The sequence below is a fragment of the Tyto alba genome, unplaced genomic scaffold (assembly GCF_018691265.1).
Source record: "Tyto alba isolate M040663 unplaced genomic scaffold, T.alba_DEE_v4.0 Super-Scaffold_20, whole genome shotgun sequence".
Taxonomy (NCBI): Eukaryota; Metazoa; Chordata; class Aves; order Strigiformes; family Tytonidae; genus Tyto; species Tyto alba.
The window spans coordinates 46,050-64,467 of record NW_024881283.1 but is presented as its reverse complement, the minus strand read 5'-3'; the positions used below and the strand labels follow the sequence as shown (position 1 = coordinate 64,467).

The window sequence follows — 18,418 nt, the reverse complement described above, 5'->3', positions numbered from 1 at the left end:
CAGCATAAAAGACTCGATATAATAGATGAGAAAGTCTTCATTTCCAGCACTGTGAGGTTTTTAAGGAAGATTCTTTCCAGTTTACTTAGTCTTTTATTAACAGCACCAGGGGTATGTCCTATCAAACTGATATGCTCTCTTGCTCTGTAGAAATAGTTTTATGCAGCCACTTATCACAATAAATTTTCTTACCAATAATTGAAATGGAGAAACATTGCTCAGAAGAGCTACCGTGTTTATACAGGCACATTATTTATTCTACTTGTGCCTCTCTGTCTTTTCTCCTTCCTCCGCCTATTTAAACTTCAATGAGCTTTTCAATGGAAAGATCCCATGTGTCATAGAAGTCCTGCTGGAAGAGACCTGAGCACTATCTTGTCTGATTCTCCCTCTCAAGGCAGGGTGAACTAGATGAGGTAGCTGAAAGGCTCCCCCAGATTGTCATCATCCACAAAGGACATGAAGGTGAGCTCCATCCTGTCATACAAGGAGATATAAAGACGTTCAACAGTGTTGGCCCAAGTGCTGGTCACTGAGGGAGCCGCTAGTGACTGGTTCTCAGGAAGACTCTGTACCACTGATGACATCTGGGCTGATCGTCCAGCTAAACTCCCACCCATCATCAACTTCTTCAGCCCAGATAGCACCAATCTGGCTGCAAGGAGACCATGTCTAAGGCCCTGTTAAATTCCAGGCACACAACACTGCCTACATTCCCCTCCTATACACCTTCAATAATCTTTTTATTTTCTTTCAATGGCCTGTAGGAGGACTTGTCCCACCACCTTCCCCCTTCCCAGGGGCTGAGGTGAAGGTGACCATTGTAATTCTCACAAACTTCTTTCTTATACTTCTCAAAGAGAAGTGCGATGTTTGTAATTTCTGAGGACCAGGAACTTCCCTGATTGCTCTGGGTTTTTAGAGATGTTTGAGAAAGTCCATGATAACACTGTCCAGCTCCACCAACACCTCTTTGTCCCTTCCCACACCAAAAACCTTCTAAATATCACACATTTCCACAGAAATGCCCAGGACAGAGCACATGCTTGTCCTTCTCCTCTGGTCCTGTTCATCAGACAACCAGAAAGGATTTCTGCCTGCAGGCCCACAACTCTGAGGGGGTGTCTCTACAGCTCACAGCTTGCCTGAGAATTTTTCTCAGTGTTGTTTGTATCCCCCAGAATATCTCTGGTTCACAGTCTGTAAATGAGGGTATTGATCAGGGGCATGAGGATAGTGTAGAAAAAATTTTGTCAAACTATCTAAGGAGGCCACAGGACTGTATCTGGGACAAGAATGACATGATGACTGCAGATGACATCAATACCCCTAGCCAAGATACAGCTGCCTTCTCAGCACAGACCTGCCAGTTTGGGAATCTTGCAGAGAGAAGTGGGTGGCACACAGCCTGGTACTGTCCTTAGGATGTAGCCACCAGAGGGAAACACTCAGCACCTGCAAAAAGTGCCAAAACCAGCACTGACACTGCTGTGAGCAGAGGTGGTACCTACAAGGAAGAACTTTTGTTTCTTTGTTAGTTGATTCAAAGAATTGTAAAAGAAGTTGAGAGAGGTGAAAGATGAAGGCATGTGTTCTGAGTGCATTCACACTCCCTAGATGTGCTCTGTGCCTTCTGAAAGGTGAGAAATGCCTTCTTCTGAAGGGCGTCGCTCATGATTGCAGAACCCCTTCTGAGTGCGCAGGTGGATGCTCCCCAGGGCAGCTCTTTCATTCTGTGCATTTGAAGGCAGGGGCCAGACAGCCAAGGAAGGGTGATGAGCAGCAGAGGCTTTTGCAATGAAATGTCCAAGGAGGCTGAGATGAGTCTACTGGGAAGGTGGGGTTGTTCCTGCAGTCACACACAGAAGTGTCAGGGCTCTGTCAGGTGCCCACAGCTGAGCTGGCCTCGGGCACTCCTCTTACACACAGGGCTGTTCAGAGACACGAGTCCTTCCCTTGCACACGCAGAGGCAGTGCACTGCAGGAGCCATAGTGTCTCTCTGAACTCCTGCTGCCACCCCCAGAGGCTGGGAGGCACCTCAGCCCTGCGGTGCTCGCCCTTCTCTGCACCCGTGGGAGATGCCCCGAGACATGAGGAATGGACTCAGGGACCATGGTTCAGGGAAGCACCTCCCAGTGCTGCATTCAGGGGGTTTCCCAGGGGATGTCAGTCTCTATGTGAAGTGACCCCAAGAGATGGTCTGTGCCACAGACCTTCGTGGCAACCCCAGGAATAGCTGGTGGATTTTGTGCTCACTCTGGTTCATCTCACCGCTCACACATGATGTGCAGGTTTATGCTTTGTCTGTACAATACAAACACGGACTTCTGACCTAGTCCTTTGTTGTCCTTCTGTGGAAGTATGAAAAACCTATCTGATCTGAGGTAAGAGGTCCATGCTGGAAATGGTGGTTGTTATTGTCTGGTCTGTGGCAATTGCCCTGGGGCTGCTTCCCCGGGGTGTCCAGCACACACAGACACAGCCCAGCCCATGCTTTCCTGGTCCTTCAGGTCTCTCACAGGAGCCTGGCTGTACAAGAAACACTGCTGTGAGCCCCCACCCTACACATGCACACACTTCCACACTTCACTGGTGGTTTCTCTCCCAGACAATTTCCTGGGCATGGTCTTGAGAGCAACTCTGGAAGAAGACCTGAGCCTTCCTGCACTGCCCTGAGGAGATCCCCTTGTCTGATGGAAACGCTGTCATGAAGGCCAGCTCTGTCACGGATGTAACCACTGCCTGTCCCTACCTGCGGTCAAAGGACTGCCACACCATGGGACAGTGACCAAGGCACAAAACCACTCATATCTTAGACCAATACAAGGGCTCAGGAGCAGAAAGTGGAAGTGGAAAATGAGCAGCACTGGAAAGACCAAGTGGTTGTGTTTTTTGGAAGCACTACTGTGCCGTAGTGCTTTTCCCATCCACCTCTGCACACACGCACTAACCCAGCAGGTCGGGAGATGGCCTTGGAGGAATGATCTCAGAGAAACATGTTGCTGCAGCATCCTTTATCTTGTTAAACAGAAAGGAAGCACAGGTCCTAATTTACACAGTCTCTAGGTCACACAAAATCTTGATAGTTGCATTATTAGAAAAAGGTCAAATAATGACAATTCTTTGTAGAGAACACCATGTAAATTAAAGAAAGCAAAAAGCCCACCCAACCCCAACAAAAAAACAACAAAAGCTACAGATTATGCACTGGGATGTAATGATTTAAAATATGAGTGGTTTACAGAAGACAGGTACTTTATTTTTTCACAAAATCATTCTGTTATCATTTCCTCAGGGCATCCTTGATCTCCTGGTTCCTCATGCTGTAGATGAGGGGGTTCACTGCTGGAGGCACCACCGAGTACAGAAATGACACCACCAGGTCCAGGGATGGGGAGGAGATGGAGGGGGGTTTCAGGTAGGCAAAGATGCTAGTGCTGACAAACAGGGAGACCACGGCCAGGTGAGGGAGGCACGTGGAAAAGGCTTTGTGCCGTCCCTGCTCAGAGGGGATCCTCAGCACGGCCCTGAAAATCTGCACATAGGAAAAAAGAATGAAAACAAAACACCCAAATGCTAAACAGGCACTAACCACAAGGGGCCCAGCTTCCCTGAGGTAGGAATCTGAGCAAGAAAGCTTAAGAATCTGGGGGATTTCACAGAAGAACTGGTTTATGGAATTGCCTTGGCAGAGTGGTAGGGAAAATGTGTTGGGAGTGTGCAGGAGAGAATAGAGAAATCCAGTGCCCCAGGCAGCTGCTGCCATGTGGACACAAGCTCTGCTGTCCAGGAGGGTCCCGTAGTGCAGGGGTTGGCAGATGGCAACGTAGCGGTCATAGGCCATGATGGTGAGAAGAGAAAACTCTGCTGTTATCAAGAAGAGAAAGAAAAAGAGCTGTGCAGCGCATCCCAGGTAGGAGATGTCCCTGGTGTCCCAGAGGGAATTGGCCATGGCTTTGGGGAGAGTGGTGGAGATGGAGCCCAGGTCATTGAGGGAGAGGTTGAGGAGGAAGAAGTACATGGGGGTGTGGAGGTGGTGGTCACAGGTGATGGCTGTGATGATGAGGCCGTTGCCCAGGAGGGCAGCCAGGTAGATGCCCAGGAAGAGCCAGAAGTGCAGAGCTGCAGCTCCCATCTGTCTGCAAATGCCAGGAGGAGAAATTTGGTGATGGAGCTGTCATTGAAAATTTGCTTCCACTGGTCATTGGGCACTGTCCATGGAGGAAAATACATTGAAAAGTTAGGGTAGACTTCTCTGAGATAAAATCTACTCTGTATCTCTCAGCAACTGCCTCTCCCTTTTAACCAAGACCTTCGGCCAGTCCGTCCGGTGAGCTCAGGTTGGTGTTGGCTGAGGGTGCCCCATGGAGCAGGGGCTCTGCTGTGATCTCTGGAGGAGTCTGTCCTGCCAGACAACCACAGATAAATCGGAACACATGTGATCTGAGATTACATTCAGTCATGTTTCCAAAGAGGTTTTCAGCATGTTTGCAAACAATTCACCTGACTGCAGGGCAGACCTCTGGGGATTATTTTTGTTCAGACTGTTCTAGTTGTACCACCACACAAGGAGTGGTTTTAAGGCTGAAATTCTTGGCATTTCTGCTGCACTCCTAGTGAAAACTTCTGGGTCCTGAGAGGCCAAGGGTCTGTCCTGCAGTTCAGAGTGAGGAGAGTTGTTCTGTCCATCAACCCTGGTTTCCTCTGCTCTGTGTTGGCATCACTTTGAGCTGGATGATGATAGACAGATTTTCCCCAGACAAGAAACTGGACACTGCTGGGACTAGAGGAATCCAGTCTCCAAGCACAGCTCTCCAAAGCCCTCAGCCCCTCTCATCACACCTGAGGAGGATCTCAGCTCTCCCCTCCCAGCCAGGGACACAGAGGGCTCATTGCAGCTGCCTGTGTGCAGATGCCCAGCAGCATTTCCATGGCCTTAGCACTGAGGTGTTTCCTCCCTGGGGCTGCTGGATAACACAGAGATGTCCTGGGAAAGCTCTGCCCACCTGGAGAGAAACCTGCAGCCCAGCACGAGCCCCTCAGAGCAAGAGTTGAGTGTCTTAAAATTAAGGTGTCCTGAAGAGAGAATTAGGTCCTATATTTTCCCCTGAGCCCACAGATTATAAGCAAACTTTACTCCCATGGACACATCTGCACAGCAGGACCCGCAGGGTTGGGCTCAGAAATGCAGCTTAACCCTGTACCCCCATCCCAGTAAGTCCAGGGATGACAGTAAGAGGAGTAGATACAGGAAAGCAAAAATGGAGAAATTCCTGAATGCTGGAACTGCTGGAGTGAGAAAGGGACAGGCAGTTAGGTATTGAGTAAATTTTCCTCTTCAAGGCTGAGGCTGCTGCAAAGGTGCCCCATGGCCTTCAGGGCAGAGGCTGTGTTGAGTGAGAGAGGAGAGCAGGGGGTTGCTCCATGGAAGGCATCTGAACTGAAGGACTTGGCAGGGAGGAACTCAAATCCCCCCTCCCATGGTGTTCTGGGAGCAAATCCTTTTCCCTCCCTGTCCATGTCTCTGATACCTGGGGTTTTCCCTGCTGGGACCTGCTTTTGTGTCCCCTTATCTCCTCCCTGTCAGTGCTGCCAGCCCCCATCCCACCCGCTGTGTGCTCAGCTCTGCCCTGCAGACCCCTCCTGGCAGCAGGACACTGCCCAGGGGCAGCTCTGTGTGTTCAGGGTCTCAGGAGCAGCTCAGAAAAGTGCTAATGAGAAAAGGGATCTGAGTGCCTTCTCCACAATAAAAAAATAATCTAACCATTCCACCCAGTCAAACAAGAAAAGAAATCTGAAAGAGTCGCTGCATTTCAAGTGCAGTCTTGACATACTTCTTCAGAAGGACCCTCTGCAAAATCCTCAGAATGATTTGGAGCTGTGAGCAGCACTGTCATTTCTGTGATGGGGGTCTCTCCTTCCCCCCACAGCTTCTCCCCACAGCACCGTGGGGAGCTCCCCGGGCAGGCTGAGTGCTGACCCTGGCAGGTGGCAGAGTCCCTGCCCCAGCACACAGCCCCCTGGGGTGCAGGGACCATGCTGGGAAGGACAGCCCTGGGCACCCCTGCCTGCACACCCGGCTGCACACCCCTGCAGCCGGCCCCGCCAGAAGGCAGCCCTCATGCCCTGGCCCTCGCAGGGGGCACCAGGGAAGCCCTAGCTCGGGAGCAGATCCTCCTCCTCCTCCTCTAGGCAGGAGGCAGATTCCTGGCGGCTCTGCCGCCTTCCCCAGATCCCTCCCCGAGCTGCAGCTGCATTGCCCTGCACCCCCAGACTTACTGTGGCCAGGGCCCTGACACTTTCTCCTCCTCGGAGCTCTCAGCAGCCTCCCAGCCCAGGCTGCCTTGAAGCTGTGTGTGCCTCGCTGCTCTGCCCTGGGTGCCTGCAGGCAGTGCCCCCAGCCCTGCTGCGCTTTGCAGAGGAGCTGCTCCTGGGCAGAGCTGTCTCTCTGCAGCGCTGCCCACTTGCCAGGAGCTCCCTCCGGCCCAGGAGCCCGGCCCAGCTCAGCACCACAGCAACAGCCCAAGGCACTTTAATGACCCCTCAGGAGGGTTTGGTGCCAACTCCATAAACCTCAGACACTGAGAAGAACCTGGAAAAACCTCTGAAGAAATCAGAGTTAAATTGAAACTCCAAAGTTTCTTGTGGTTTTAATGGCTCCCACTGAGGGCCACTGCTGACAAAGCCTCCCCAGGCTCCGGTTAGAGAAGAAATTTGGAGGCAGTGACAACAGTTTCAGAAAAGCAAGGGAAAGGTGTCTCTGATGTTCAAGTAAACCTGAATGTGTTGCATTAAGGCAAAGTGCCAGGCCTTGTGCCCATTAACCAAATGGCCAAGCCACGACCCCCAGCCCCTGGGAAGGGAGATCCTGTCCCTCCCACATTCCTCAGGGCTCTTCCTGGGGTAGGGGGTATGGAGATGTGCACCTCCCAGGCTCCTGAGGATGCACAAGGAGGCCATGAGGCCCCCGTGCTGCAAGGGACTGTGCCTCCTCACAGTCATCAGTGGCAGGGACAACAGCCAAAGCTAAAATGATGATGGGGTTGACTTTACTGGGGGCTTTCAGCTTTCCCACAGCCCTCTGTCATCTCCACCACAGGCTGTCCTATGTGGTTGCATGCCCTGCGCCTTTTCCCCTGCAGGCTGTCCTCATCCCCCCAGCTTTCTCCCCTGGAGAATCTCAGGGGAGAAATCCCCTGTCCTCATCTCCCCCAGCCTTACAGCCATGAGGCTCCAGTGCTGTAAGGATTAGGTGTCTCCTGGTAGGCCTGCAGTTGATTTCTTGAAGGCTGGGGACATCCACCGTGCTTACCAGCCTTGCTCTCACTTGACAGTCTTCCTACCCTTACTGATATCTCTCCATCCTCATGGGCTGTTGGTTGGAATGCAAAGCTTTGGCTAATCCAGACTCTTTCTGGGTGGCCTACTGTACTTCACTTGGAGGGACGCTTCATGTAACTCAGTGTGACACAAAATCCTCATGTCCAGTCTCAACTTCAAAAGCTTCACTATGTACCATTCTTTCTCATGTTGTTTCCCGATTTAGAGAAAAACCTCCACCATCTCTGAAACGACACTTCAACCCATGTCTCAGGATAGTCTGGGTGGCCATGCTCATCCTAGTGCAGACCTGTATGCAGGTAGCCTTGTTTGTGGTCAGCATGCACCACTGTCTTGTATGGTGTCCCTCGTAGTGCCCAGGCCCTTCTCCTCAGGGTCCCTGCTCAGCTAGTCAGGTCCAAGCCTGCCCTGATAAATGAGGAGATTATTCTTTCTCCTAATGCAGGACTGGACACTTCTCCTTGTAAACCTCAAGAGGTTTCTGTTGGCCAGAATCCCAGAGTTTCTCAGGTTTCCCTGGGCTGAAGCTCCATTTGGTCAGCTGTTAGTGCCTCTGTGCAGATAGCTCACCTTGATGGTGATGGTGTCTCTCACTGTAATAACAGCCTGAGGAGCTGCAGGGCTCTACAGCCCCAGGTAGGAATTACCATCAACACAAGCTTCAAAACACCAAATGAGATCACAAAACAAGCAAAGTCAGGGTCAGTGGAGAAAGGGTAAATGACAGTTGGGCTGTTTGTATGTTAGACCGTGTTAGTGGAAAATATATACCTGTATAGAGACTGAAACAATAAGGATCTCTCCAGAAGCTGGTTTGAGGTCCTCCAGCTGTCTGGGACCTGGATCCAGGATTCCCTCATCCCCCCAGTTCCTCCACGCACAGACAAGCACACGCACACTCAAATGACTCTCTCCAGCACAGCATCACAGAACCGCTGAGCCTGGAATGCAGTCAGCTTCCACCTCCTCTGTCCTTCCTCTTCATGCTTGGTTTCTGTCAGGAGCTCCTTTTTCATCCATGCCATCCTCCTGCCACCTTTTCTTGACTTCCAGCATGTCTGTGTGGACTGTTCTGGAGTGCAAAGAGGAGATCATTAACCATCAAACAGCTCTCTGCACCCCTTTCCTATTCAGGGCTGTATCCCATGAGATTCTTCCAAGCAGGTCCTTCAGCAGGTCAAAGCCTGCTCTCCTGATGTCCTGCCCCTTGCTTTCTTCCTTTCTCTCAGCATCCTACACTCTACTTTCTCACCCTTGATTGTTACAGCCCTGAGCTGCTCTTCCTAGTTTGCAAGTATCAAGTCCTGCTGCAGGGCCCCTCACCTCACTGGCTCCTCAGTCACCCTTGTCAGGAAGATGTCACCAGTGAGCTCCCAAATCCTCCTGGGTGGCTTGCACCTCTTCAGCAGAGGCAGCTGGGACAGTTTCAGTCTGCCATGAGGTCCAGGGCCTGCAGGCATGAAGCTCCTTCCAATTGTCTGAAGAAGGCCTCATCTACCTGATCAAGAGGTCTGGAGCAGAAATCCACCCATCCTCCCACAGTGCTGCCCATGTTGTTCTGCCCTCTGATCCTGGCCTATCAGCTCTCAGCTAACTCACTGTTAGTCCCCAGGCAGAGCTCCATGCATTCCTGCTGCTCTCTCACACCAAGGACAACCTCCCCTCCAGGTCCAGACCTGTGGCCTTATCAGTACCTGACTGCAAGACCCCACATTTTCTCCAGGTGCTGCTTTGAGCCACTTTCTCCCTCAAGCAACCAACTCACAGATCCTCTGGGCTCACCAGGCTCTAGTGCAGACATAGTTTCTCTAAATACCTGGCTCCCAAGACTCTCTTACTTACTGGTTAATCTGGTTTGATGTACACTACTGGTTCCACCCACTGACTTACCCACCAACATGACACATGCACACAGCTTGATCTCTCCAGTTGCTGGCCCTGAAGGTGCATGAGCCCCTTTGACTCGTGCTTCCCACTCCAGGGATGGGCCCTTGGACCTCTATCTGTACCAAGAGCAGACATCTCCTCACCCCAGAAAGTTGTGAAGGATGGAATTTCATAAGAAGACAGGACAGACTTTCAGTTGCATGGTGTGCATAAACCAATATACTGACCAGCCACACATGACCAGCTCCTTTCATCCCCTTTTCCCCCTGTTTTCTGATGCTTCTTTCTCCCCAAACCACCTTGGTCCTTCCCTTTCCCTACCTTTGGTTCTTTCCTAGGCATGCCACAGCAAGCCTGGCACAATCCCCAGTGCTCTCTCTGGCATCCCATAAGGACTCTCAGACCCCCAGAAGCAGAAACCCCCACCCTCAGTCGGCAAGGTCACCCTGGGAGGCTCCTCCGATTGACCCACTTGTTAAATGTCACACCCAGATCTTTTGGACCTCTCTGTGAACGAGTATTTTTCACTTTGGGTTTTAAATTGTTTCTCTGAAAACAGGGTGATTCCTGTCCTAAGAAATGGAAATTATTTTTGTTTGTGGAAGTTCTACAGATTAGGGCAGATAAAAATATCCATGGATGTTATATGTGAAAAGGAGCACAGTTTGTCTGACTATGACCAGGTCCTGATGACATCGACTCCACAAGGCATTTACTAGCACTGATCACACATGAGAAGGAGCATAACATACATCTACCCTGATCACCTGGTAAGTCCTCTTCAGTCCCGTCCACCTCTGTTTCTGTGTTCCCTCCCTCAAAGTCTTTGTCATGTACACAAGACCCAGTGAAAAAGATTTTAAAGAGTCGGAAGTGCAAGCCAGGCCGACAATAACCATTTTCCAGTGGTTAAAACACACTGAATATGTCAAGCAGCAGTCATACCCTGAGATTAAAGACACCCTGGAGTATTTGAGGGCACATCATAGGAAGGATGACCAGGCACCTGTATTGGGCTTAAGTGGCAAGGTTTTTTTTTAGCAGCGGGGAGAGGGGCATGCAGGGGTGACTTCTGTGAGAAGATGCCAGAAGCTGCCCCATCATGTCAGATGTGGGGTGCATAGGGTTAGCTGAACCCTGTTTGAGCCCAAGGGCTTCCAGCTCTGGAATGAGATGCCCACATTGCCTCAGCTGAATTCCTGCCCTGCACAGGGGAAACAAATTCCTTCTTTATCCCTCCCTATGCATCCTTTTTTTGGTTTTGGACAGGAAAATTAGATTTTCCAGACAGATGCATTGACAGCTTTATCAGGCCAGACCATATTTTAATCAGTTTCTCTCCACTATTGGGAGAGGTACATTGGTGATGACTTCAGATGACTTCAGGACAACAGTCCCCAGGGGTGGCCCCGCTGCCTTTCGGGAGCTTTCAGTCCTCGAGCACCAGGGATCTCTCGAGGGACAGCAGCGGGGTAGAGAAAGTTGTGCCTTGGGATGGGCCGGGCTCCGGGGGCAGGAGGAGCTGATGGCAAGTGGGAAGCACTGGAGAGAGACAGCTCTGCCCGGGAGCAGCATCTCTGCGGAGCACGGCAGGGCTGAGGGCACTGCCCACGGGTGACAAGGGGAGAGGAGAGAAGTGAGAGGGATGTAAGACAGTGTGCAGTGGGAGGATGCTGAGAGTTCACTGGGGGACAAATCATCACAGCTCCTAACACGGTAAGTCTCTGGCTGCAGGTGGGTACTGGTAGAGTCTCTGGGAGGGTCCTTCTAGAGCTGGCACATCCCAGGGCTGATGCTCTCTGGAGCAGTGATTATCTGCCGAACAGTCGGGGGGGACGGGGCATGTCATCTCCCTTTTCCTGGGCACGGCTGCAGGAGCGTGAAGCTGGGTGTGCAGCCAGGGGCACCCCGGGCTGTCCTTCATCACAAGCACCCCTGGTAGGGCAGGGTCATTGTGCTGTTGAGGGGGTGAAGCGTGGGTCAGGGCTGCCCACAGCTCCTGCTGACAGCCTGGACTGCTCTGGGGGGGAATCCAGCAAGATGGGAAAAAAGGGAGGCTTCAGCTGCAAGGGAAGGAGCCTGTGCTTTCAGTTTGCTACTCTGGGTTGGCTGGGTAGAGCAGCAAGAAGCTGGAGTGACTCTCACTGGTTTGGAGAAGGTACTGACAATGCAGATCTGTTTCACTGAGAGGTGAATGAATCTGGGAGCATCAGAGCAATTCCCCACGGTTTAGAGATCACCAGCATCACCAGTAGCATGCTAGGCAGGTTTTCTCTGCCATTCCTACCTGAGTTTTGAAGGACAGAGAAGGTCCTGGGCAGTGCCCTGCCCCAGGAGGTGTCTGCAGGGCAGAGCTGAGCATGCAGCAGCTGGGATGGGGTCTGTGAGAGCAGGAAATGGGAACCAAAAAACCAGGAAGCCAGCAGGCACAGCTCCAGGCAGCAGAGATGTGGGTAGGGAGTGAGATTTTTAACAGAAATCCTGTTTCATGGGATCTACTGGCACCTCTAGCCATGCCCTGCAGTGCAGATCCCTTCCCCTGTTTTTGGAAAATGGGTGAAGAAAAAACAGTTGTTTAGGGTAGCGTAAGAACTTAAGCAATCAGCCAAACACCTGTAACACGTTGTCTGTCGCACAGAGGTCCTTCAGCTAGGCAACTGTGATAAACAACTCATGGGGAATGCCTAAATGGAGAGGCTTTGTGTGTAAATTGGGAGACTCCTAATGAGAAGCCCTTGTCCTTGGAGATTAAAGTGCTCTGAAAAAGAATGAACTAGCTGAATCTAGTTTGGAGATAAGAAGTGCATACATAAACCAATGAAGTCCAATTCCAATATATAGGAAATGTTCTATAAGGGTTCCTTTCCAAACACCACCACAGACTGCTAGAGACCACCAATGACCCCCATGGAAGCCCCTCGGGGACCTAAACTGCATGCCTAATAACTATGTATATATGATAATGAGTTTTAGGAATTTAGATGAACAGTGATATAAGTTTTGGCTACTGTAATGTACGTTGGACATGTCAGGTGATATGATTCCCTCATGTCCCCAGCCACATAAAGTAATGCTTGTTCATTAATGCTAAACCCACCATGAAGGAGTTTTCATTCCTGATTTCTGTGACACTGACATCTCTCCCCTTCTCTCTCCCACCCAGCAGAGCCTCTGCCCTCACAGCCATGGAGTCCAGCCCACCAGCAGCCTCCTCACCCCCCTGAGTGCCAAGAAGAGGTGAAGGGCATCTCTCCTGCCCCGTGCCCGTGCAGCACAGGGGCTGAGGGTGACTGCCCTGTGGTGTCACCGGCTGGGAGGTGGTGGGCAGAGCTGGGACAGGGGAAGGCTGTCCCGAGTGCCTGGCTGTCTCTCTGCTGGCCTCTCCCAGCTGGGCCATTCAGGCGCGTCTGCTCGTCTCTCCTCGCGCCTGTGCCGCTGCTGCTGCAGCTGTCAGGCACTCTGGGGGTGGGAGGTTCAGCTAAAGGGTCAGCGCGGAGCTCGTGGGGCTTCCCACACAGACGTGTCCATGGGAACCCAGTGTCCCAGCTCTCCTCGAAGCTGTGGGGCTCTGGGCCATGCAGCCCGTGAGGGTGGGGACTGAGCTGACTTCAGGAGATGCCACCATGAGGACACTTGGTGACTCCTTGCGGTGTCCTCCCAAGCTGGTTGCTGCCCTGAAGATGGCATATCTCTCCCGCAGAATTTCTGTGTAAAACCCATTGGAGAAGCCCTGAGATGCTACAAGCAGGATTATGTTAATTTGTTGGAAAAATGAACTCTGTGTCCTTGGCAAGGAGTGGGGTGCTGAGACCTTGTGAATGTTCCTGGTGGCAGGGTGAAATACTTAGTATTCTGCCGTGGATCCCTCTGCTCTCAGCGGTATCTGATTGCTTCTCCGGGTACCTCAGGAGTGCAATCCCCCTCCATTTCAAGGGGCAGACACAGGGCAGCTGGGAACAAGACAAAGGGACAGACCAGCTCGCCTGTCCCTGTGCTAAGCCACAGCAAATCCTTTTGCCTCCCAGGATTTGTAGCTGCTCAGCCTGAGCACAACAGAGATGCTCAGAATTTCTGCCTTCAGAGAAGACTCCTTAAAGGAGGTGGGGCTGGGGTGGGTTGGTGTAGTGAGAAGGAATAACTTTATGAAAGAAAAAACACACAAAAAAATCCTGATTCAGTCAAGTTTGCTTGGGATTTGGGGTGGAGATGCTGTCAAGCCCTTTGATGATGAGAGGGAATTCACCTGAGAAGATCTATCAGACCTGGTCCCTACGTGCCCCTTGCTCCCAGGCAGACCCTGGCCTAGAGCATGTCCAACACGTCTTGGAGCCCACGGGCCCTGCTCTTCACAGCACCCCCAGCCAGCACAAACCAGAGCAACAGCCAGGAAGCTGCACAAAGGATCTTGCCAAGCAGGAGAAAGGGAGGGGGGTTTGGCTGATGGAGCATGAATATTTGAGGGATGTCTTTGGTTTTGCACAGAGAAGTCTGTCCTCACTTGTCACTGTCTTTTCCTTCTGGTACAGACCCCTGGGTTCATATGGAGACCATGTCCAACAGCAGCTCCATCACCCAGTTCCTCCTCCTGCCGTTCGCAGACACACGGGAGCTGCAGCTCCTGCATTTCTGGCTCTTCCTGGGCATCTACCTGGCTGCCCTCCTGGGAAACAGGCCTCATCATCACAGCCATAGCCTGCGACCACCACCTCCACACCCCCATGTACTTCTTCCTCCTCAACCTCTCCCTGCTGGACTTGGGCTCCATCTCCACCACTCTTCCCAATTCCATGGCCAATTCCTTCCAGGATACCAAGGCTATCTCCTACCGAAGCTGTGCTGTCCAGGTCTTTTTCTTTGCATTTTTCATTGGAGGAGAGTGTGGTCTTCTCACCATCATGGCCTATGACCGCTACGTTGCCATCTGCCAACCCCTGCACTACGGGACCCTCCTGGGCAGCAGAGCTTGTGTCCACATGGCAGCAGCTGCCTGGGGCGGTGGGTTTCTCAATTCTCTGCTGCACACTGTAAATACTTTTTCTGTACCACTCTGCCATGGCAATGTGGTGGACCAGTTCTTCTGTGAAATTCCCCAGATTCTCAGGCTCTCCTGCTCAGACTCAGGCTATCTCAGGGAAGTTGGGTTTCTTGTGGCTAGTGTATCTATAGTCTTTGCTTCTTTTATTTTCATTGTGCTGTCTTATGTGCAGATCTTCAGGGTCGTGCTGAGGATCCCCTCTGAGCAGGGACAGCACAAAGCCTTTTTCACATGTCTCCCTCACCTGGCCGTGGTCTCCCTGTTCATCAGCACTGCATTTTTTGCCCACCTGAAGCCCCCCGTTATCTCTTCTCCAGCCCTGGATCTGGTGGTGGCTGTTCTGTACTCAGTGGTACCTCCAACTTTGAACCCCTTCATCTACAGCATGAGGAACAAGGGAGCTCAAGGATGCGGTGAAGGAATTGATCCAACGCACCTTGTTCCACCAGCAGTAACCTGCCTCACCTTCTCTGCAGATTACTTGCAACTTGGATTAGGTCAGACTTCTGATTTATTTTTCCCTTGTAATAACTGTCGTAAGAGGTAACTGCTTGGCTTCATTCCACTTCTCTAGAGGCTTCATCTGTTGTGTCTGACCCTTTCACAAATGCCTTGAACACTCTACCTAATCCAGCCGACATGATAGCATCTCAGCAATAAAAGGGGTCACCTGCGTGCAGTGCCTGAAGGCTGGGCTGTCCTAAGAAAGATGCTGCCAAAAATAAGCACAAAGAATTGGACTTTTAAAAATGTCTTTTCTCATTCTTTACTTCCTGCTTTGGAGCGATAAACTTGTGGCAACTGTGTGATCTATTGGACACCAAGTGGTGCTTTTAAAGACTATTCCTGGTTTCCAGGGGCTGTGTAGATGCTGGAGGAGCTCTCCATTACCTCTTAGGTAGCCACATATATAGCAGGGCTGATGGCATATAGTGTTCCCTGTGGAAAGGATTCTGGAGGGGTCAGGAAAGAAAGGACACTCTCTGTGTGCCCTGGGGTGGGCAGTGAATGGACACTCAGAAGATGAGACACCCCTCAAAGGTGAAACTCATCCGGAGTAAAGCACTAATCCAGACACCCACAAGCCATGACCTTGCAGTTTGGTGTGAGCCAGCGAAAATGCAGCAGGCACGGGGAAAGGAGACTGGAGAAATGTGGAAGCTGACAGAGGAGCCCCAGGGCAGGGGGTCTCCTGCTGTCCTGGGCAGCAGGGCTGGTGGGGAGGCAGAGGCAGGACAAGGGCAGCTAGGGCTGAGGGTCACTTGCAGCATGAATGCAGGACAGACAGAGAGTGCCTGGCCTCTGTTTCCTCGTGCTCTTTGGACCAGCTCAAGTAGTGGGAACACTGAGGAGGCTGCCACCCCTCGCTCGGATGCTCCCTGGGGCTGCTGTGCCCTTCAGAAGGGTTGGAGCTGTAGGGTGAGTGCCCAAGTCCCAGCCCACTCCTGACCTCTCCCCTGGCTCAGTCAGACAGAGCTTTTTGATCAGGTCGTCAGCCGAAGAACAAGGCAAAACATGTAGCACTGACCTGCCCGCCACAATGGTCTTACAGGTAGCTGTGAGATCCCTCACAAGCATGGGGAATTGGATGTCCCCCCACCACCTGAATTTTTGGTGTCACACCTCAAAAAGCAGTTTGCATTTCACAGGCCCATTGTCTGTTTCTTCTCCTTCATGTGGTTCTTCCTGGGGATCCCCTTTGGGTCTTTTCCTCTTTGTTCCAACACACATGGCCTTCCCAAGTTGGCATTTTGCCCTGGTTTTCCATTTTCGTAGCCCACATGGACTGTGTCTTCCTGCACAGTTCAAAGCCCAGACTTGGCCCCAGTAACCCTGCATGGCCGGTCTGGGATGTGGGGGCCTCCCAGTCTGGCTCACTGGGCTGGACCCCTCTTTACACGTGACAGGATTTGTTATGGGGGCCCCTTGGAGTGTGACACAGTGGCAGTGTCCTCCTCTCTCCTTGCATCTCTGGTCTCTATGTGAAACATTCTAACTCAATTCTAACTCTATTTTCCTTTGTGGGTTTCCTCCATGCAGTAATTATTAAGGTGAACCTCACCATCAATCTTACTGAACCTTATCAAGCCCCTATCAAAACTTTGTTCAGTTCCATCGCACTTATGGAACTCTATCAATTTATTACCTTACCTCAATAAAACATATTGCTGCTTCCCTCTTTTGAATGAGGTGCATTCTGCTCTTTAACACCATGGAAGGCCAAGGTCCTTCTTTTCCACTCTCTCCTAGTAGGACCCCTAGAAGGAAGAACATTTCTCTGTGTTCATTGCTTAAAAGAATGGTGAAGGAAGTTCAGCGAGGTGAACCGCGGAGGTGTGTGTTTCTGAGTGTATTAATATTCCCTAAATGTGCTCTGTGCCTTCTGGCAGTTGAGAAATGCCTTATTCTCAAGGACAATATTGCTGATGCTTACAGAACCCCTTCTGACTGTGCAGATGAGGTGCTCCACAGGTGTGCTTCTCTCATAGCGTGCATTTGAAGGCAGAGGCCAGGTAGACAAAAATGAATATCGTACTGGCAATGAGCCTTTCCAAGGTTGTTATGAGCCAGACTGGGAATGCAGGGAAGCATAAAGGTTCTGTGGTCCCCTTGGGTTAAATTAAAGTGAAATGACACCAAATGACTGGTTAAAATGTTATACTTGCAGTAGAAACAACTTAAACTTGGAAAAGGATAGCAAGCAATGTGGCCTCTTATTAATAAACCTGTAAGGAAGAAAAGAAAGGAAGTAAAGGAAAAGGGAGAGAGAGAAAGAGAGTCGAAGTATGTGGATCACCACCCCAAGTTCCAGCATTGTCTCAGGTCCGGTAATCTTGAGCGGTAGGTGCACCCCCAGCAAAGTTTTCTGTTGCCTTTTTAAGTTCATTTTCTCTGCTGGTGTTCATACTAGACAAGGAGAGGCAGGTTCTCCTCCAACTCATTTCCATGAGAGATGAGGAAAAGGTGGAATGTGGGTTCTGTGTGTGCGTGGAAGGGGGATCAGGTGCCCCTGCCCCCTTGTCAATTGAGTCAGTGGTTCTGCTCGCCCCAACACCATTGATTTTTTCCTCAGTTTTTGCTTAGGTCCTTCTGGTGCTGGTTCTTTCTCTCTCTTATCACTCCTTTAACCTGAACATATGGTTTCACTCAGTTTGTTTCCCTTCATTGAGGCTTATCTAAGGAATTTGGCAATACAACCATGAGGGAGTGGAGCTGTGCACCCTTCGATACACTCCATGCTTCCTTGGGCGGCGTTCCTTAGACTGATCACAATGACCAAAGCTTGTCAAATTTTTCTGTGTTGATGAATGCTTGAGGCATTTACTCCTTCAGTTCCTTACACATAACTGCCTGTAAAACCCTACGTGGGGCTCACCTAGGGTCGGGTGGTGGTGAGACGCTGCCACTGCTGGAGGAAGAACCATGGACGGCTGCCACCGGGTCTGTGCTGGGCAGATATTTCCCCACCCTGAACAACCACCCTGGTCCACACAGTGCCTGCACCATGGGGCTGTGGGGCCATGTGGGCAGCAGGACTTGGCCAGCCCAGCTGAGGAGGTCCTCCCTGCTCTGCCCACTGCCACCCATCGGCACTGCCACAGCCCCTCTATGCTGGGCGATGAGGTTTCTGTGGGTGCCCTTCTGTGGGCCGCGTGGGCACCCACAGGGTGTGTCTCTGCTTGGAGCTGGTCGCCTTGGCCTGCCTGCACAGTCCTGGCAAGGCTTGGCGTTTGAGATGGGCTGTCATAGTCCTCAGCACATGGCATGAGCGCCACCCTAGGAATGACTCTTGTATAAGAGCTCACAATGTGCTGGGGGCATGGGTGAGCCCTTCAAGATGTCCTCACACCAGGATTCTTCTTGGTACAAAGGGGAATCATGGCAGCCTGAAGTGATTTCTGCTGGATGGAAGCTGTGAGGGTTGCACAAGCACTCACAGATAGAAGGAAAATCTTTTAAAAGAAAAATTTATTGGGCTCTAATGATGTCAGTGCAGTGGGGGTGCATACAGGCACAACTCTGATACCCAGCTCCACCACTGTTATGACCAGAGAAGAAAACAGCTTCATACTGACCCTCAGACCTGATGTGCCATAGCTCCTGCCTAAGTTGGTCTCCAAGCCCATATTCAGACAACTTGTGCTAGATCAAGT

The 18,418-nt window shown here is 51.3% G+C and overlaps 1 protein-coding gene across 1 annotated transcript in view; it reads right to left on the bottom strand.

Annotated features, from left to right (window-relative positions):
- Window positions 1-407: 407 nt before the first annotated feature.
- Window positions 408-18,418, bottom strand: part of LOC122153500 — a 43,955-nt gene continuing 25,944 nt past the window's right edge. Inside the window, exon 5 of the mRNA XM_042793529.1 lies at window positions 408-655. Within this exon, the coding sequence (XP_042649463.1) occupies window positions 408-655 (248 nt within the window). The remainder of the gene's footprint in view (window positions 656-18,418) is intronic.